General features: G+C 30.6%; 1 protein-coding gene across 1 annotated transcript; it reads left to right on the plus strand.

Annotated features, from left to right (window-relative positions):
• Window positions 1-422: 422 nt before the first annotated feature.
• Window positions 423-2,186, plus strand: LOC111401472 (2-oxoglutarate-dependent dioxygenase AOP3-like). Its single transcript, XM_023029211.1, has 3 exons — window positions 423-871; window positions 1,034-1,358; window positions 1,643-2,186. Exons 1-3 carry the CDS (start codon window positions 498-500, stop codon window positions 1,883-1,885), a joined length of 942 nt encoding a protein of 313 aa, XP_022884979.1. The 5' UTR covers window positions 423-497; the 3' UTR covers window positions 1,886-2,186.
• Window positions 2,187-4,877: the final 2,691 nt, after the last annotated feature.

Consider the following 4,877-nt stretch of genomic DNA (forward strand, 5'->3'; position numbering starts at 1 on the left):
TAAACAGATTCTTTTGGGATATTTTTGTGTCAAATAGTTACAAAATAAAACTCCAAATTTTCGACCCATGGAGAGTTCGATACACGTTTACCGAAAGGTGTTTCCGCAACGGGCTCAATTTCCACTTAAAACGATTTTTGTGAGTTAATTACATATTCAAATTCAAGATGTATCTCTTTCATTTCAAGCTGCGAGAGTCCTATTTATACAGTTCGGAGGAATGTACTTCCATTGTTATTTTTTGTAATATCAATAATAATGAATAAAAATATCAAAACTTTGTAAAATAAAAACATCAAATATCATAAAATTCAAAAACTATATTTCATGTATTAACAAAGCCATGTCTATATATATGCACTTGTCATGTAACGACAAATAGTATTAACATTACCTTATAAAATAGAAACTAAACCATACATTCAGGCACATCACAATAGTGTATCTTACTAATTGTCTCTTGGGAAACTCACAAACACCCACACAAACACAAACTCATGGGTTCTCTCAATGTTCACAAGCTTCCTATCATTGAATTCACACATGATACCATGAAACCGGGGACAGCATCATGGTGTAAAGCGTGCAAAGAAGTGATTTCAGCCCTAGAAGAATATGGCTGTTTTGTGGCATCCTATGATAAAATTTACTCGGAATTAAATGATGGAGTTTTTCACGCATTAGAGGAACTTTTTAATCTTCCCACTGAAATTAAAGTCCAAAATAGGTCTACTAAACCATTGTATGGGTATGTGGGACAAATCCCACTTATTCCTCTCTATGAAAGCATGGGTATTGATGATGCCAACACACTTGAAGGAATTCAAAGTTTCACCAAAGTCATGTGGCCTAATGGAAATGATGTCTTCAGGTACTCTTTTCTTATTTCACAAAAAATAAATAAATAAATAAATAAATAAATAAATAAAATAAAATAAAATAAAAAATTCTGAAAATGCTATTTTACGAACATATTTTAGTATCGTTTCTTTGTTAACTTTGTTGAACTCTTTGTTTTCTACTTATTTGTTAGTGAAAAACTACTGCCATACACTAAATTAGCAGCAGAATTGGAAAAAATTGTGGTAAGGATGGTATTCGAGAGCTATGGGGTGGAGAAGTACTTTGATTCCCACATCAAGTCAGCTAATTATCTTTGTCGAGTTATGAAATACAGAGAAGCAAAAGTTAATGAAAGTAAAATGGGCTTTGTCTCTCATACGGACAAGAGTTTCATGTCCACAATTCATCAAAATCGTGTAAATGGTCTGGAGATCAAAGCAAAGGATGGTGAGTGGTTTGGTGTTGAGCTCTCGTCTTCGTCTTCTGTCGTAGTTATGGCAGGCGATGCGATTATGGTAGGTAAATTACATTCTAGCAGTAAATATATTTATTTAAATGTCAACCTTTACAGGCATGCCATATTTGGTTTTTGATCAAAACCCTGGCACATACACAATTTTAGTAAATGAGCTATGGCGAGACTCGAAATCAGCATCTTTGCTCATAATATAAATTTCAAGTTATTAGTAAGGCGATAAATTTATTTACATATTTCAATCATGTCATCAACAATAATTAGTTGATTAAAGAGCTACCAGAGAGTGACATTTCTTAAATTTAATTTCTTCGTTTGAACTAGGCTTGGAGCAACAACAGAATAAAATCTCCAGCTCACAAAGTGACGATGGAAGGGAAAGAAGTACGGTACTCCATTGCTCAGTTCTCATTTATGGAGGAAATAGTGCAAACACCAGAAGAATTAATTGATGAGGAGCACCCCTTACAGTATAAACCATTTGATCACCTCAAATTTCTTGACTTTTACAGCAAAGAAGAAAACAGGAGACTTGAGAGTGCTATCAGAACCTATTGTGGTGTTTGACATGCTTAATTTCGATTGTGGTGTTAATTTTACGATACTGTCGAGAGTACTTAATGCCAAAAAAACTACTAAAATGTTTTATTTATTGTAATGTAATACTACATAGTAAACAGTCGAAAGCATGCATATAAGTTGTGAAATAAAAAGTTTGCTTGATCTAATCCATGTGATATCAAGATTTATCATGATCATGCTATAGTGGTGTTTAGTTATTGGGAATGTTGCTATTTTAGATATCAAATCATGTTAGAACATGCGTCTAAGTTATGAATAATACTATTTAGCCTCATTGAAATTGTAATCCAAGTTTAAATGACGTTAATGTGACATTAATTGATAGGTGAAATTAAATAAATCATTTAATTTCACTTTTCATTCATGTAATACTACATCTTTGACCAATCCTATAAACCATTTGCCAAGGGTCCCTTTAAGCATTAACTAAATTCTAGAGGGGATAAATATTGTTTGAGGATAACGATTTCATATTTGAGCTTTTCGGTCAGATTTTATGTGTTCTTGATTAGACTTCATCTTTGCTCTCTTCTATGTTTCTTTTGATTATTTTGATATTCGACCAACAATCTCAAACGATATTTCTATGAGAATGAGAATACCATGGCAACAATCAAACTTATCAATCAAGATCTTGTTCATTTGAATCAATTTGATGGAACGAATTTCATCTGGTGGCAAAACAAGTTGAAATTCCTTTTCCCAGCATTCAAGATCTTTTACACACTTGATCTTGATTTGGCTCCACTCTCGGAACCAATGGATGAAGATACCTAAGTCGTAAGCAAAAAGTCAAAATGTCAAGGGGACAAATTGGTTTGCTCTGGTATATACTCAATGCACTATTTAATTGTTTGTATGACTTTTAGACCAACATATTCTCGGCGAGCGAGATATTGAATGCCTTGGATAACAAATACAAAGTTGAAGAAGAAGGTCCAAAGAAATCTTTGATAATGAGTTATTTTGATTTTTTAAGTTTCTTGAAAATATTCTCGTTCTTCCTAAAGTGTGCGAATTGCAAGTGCTTGTCAAGAAATTAAAGGCGGTCAATATTGAACTTTCAGAATCTTTCCAAGTGGAAACAATCATTGCTATAAATATATAAAAATTAGTAGTGGACGGGTCTTACTTGTTTGCTCTTCAAAATCTATGGATAAAAAATGCAATGTTATTAAAAAATTCAGCTCAATTTAAGCTTCAAACCCATTTTATTTAAAATCGGTAAAAATAAAAAAATAAAAATCAATCAATTGACCAATTTATCCACAAACCGTGAGATCCGAACTGGTTTCTCCGACTATGCGGATTGATTGAATGTTTAAAATTTATAAATTTCTCAACTTTCATCATATTGACTTAAAAGGTCCAGAAATGTTACTTACCCAACAATTGGCCCACCCATCTATAGACTACATTTCCAATGATTTGCAGTGAGTACTCGATTTGGGATAAGAAAGAGCAACCCCTTTGTCCATGGTCAAACCATAGGGGAAATACATGGAATTGATCCATTTAAGAAGGCCATTTCATAAAATTTATAACCAAGCCATCTTAATTTTAAAAGAGTTCAATTAAGCTCTCAAATTATTATCTTTAATTTTTCCGCCTTGTAAAAAATTGGTATCAGAGCCTAGTAACGAAACTGAAAAATATATTATTTAAAATGAATAGAAAAGATAAAATGATTTTTAAAAGAATTACAAAATATTGGTATATTAACTAATACTAATCGTATTAAATTGCAAGAATTAGCAACAAATTTAAGTACCGAATATAAATCTCTAAGTGAAGAAATAAAACAAATTAATAATTCTCAACAATTAGTTGAAACAAAAAATAAAGTATTACAAATCTTGGTAGATGAATCTCTCAAATATGAAGAGGAAGATATTATTATAAATCAATTTTTAAAACAATATGATAATTATGCTAAGCCTTTAGGAAAACTAGACATTATAAATCGAGATGTCATAACTAGTATAAAAACTATGGAATCAAATTTAGAAATTGTTAATAACAATATTAAGATAGGACCAAAAATCCTATATAAACAAATTGAATCAAAATTTAAAGAATTAAAAAATAAAAAAGATTCTTATGTCTCTATTGAACCACCCTTACCGGCATATGTTATAGAAGAATTAGAAACAAAATTCTTTGAAGCTACTGAAGAAGAATTAGAAGCTCATAAACAAAGCTTAGAACAATTAGCTATGCAAACTGAAAATATATATATATATATATGAATGATCCTCCACCTAAAGAAGAAACTACTGAAATTAATACTCCACCTCTAAATCAACAAGTTGAAAACCAGCCGTTAATTGGAGAAACTAGTAGAACTAATATTAATACAAATTGGACTCAAGTTAAATCTGATGACTAAAATTTTGAATGGATAAAAGAACAAGAAGGCTACAATTTTAGAAAGGAACCAAAAACTATATCAACCAAACATGAACAAATTCCTACTACAGGAATATGATTAGATATTGATGATAGCAATAATTAAAGTGAAATTATTGACTCTTGGGCAAAAGCTACTGATTTGGCTGTTGCTTTTCATAAATGAAATACCACTCAAGCGTATAACTTTATAATCCACACCTTTAGAGGAATTACTTCAAATGTCTGGAGAAGAACTTTTGAAGAAACTAAAAATAAAATTAAATATGGTGAAAAATCTACAACTACCATAGATAGCAATGAAAGTTTAGATGCTAAAAATTTTAAAGAAGTGTTAAAACGAATTGAAATTTTTTTTAGACACCTATTATTAGGAGAAGTTAAACCAGAAACTAAAGTTGATATGATTACTCAAGAAACTTTACAACCTGAAAGAGAAATGGAACTATTAAAAATTTGTGATATGTGTGAATTAAATGAATATACTAAGAAATTTGAAAAGATATTTATCAAAGCATCTAAATCTATAAAAGAATGGAATCTATCTGAAGAAGATAAAAAATTATTA

The sequence above is a fragment of the Olea europaea genome, chromosome 10 (genome assembly GCF_002742605.1).
Source record: "Olea europaea var. sylvestris chromosome 10, O_europaea_v1, whole genome shotgun sequence".
NCBI classification, from domain to species: Eukaryota; Viridiplantae; Streptophyta; class Magnoliopsida; order Lamiales; family Oleaceae; genus Olea; species Olea europaea.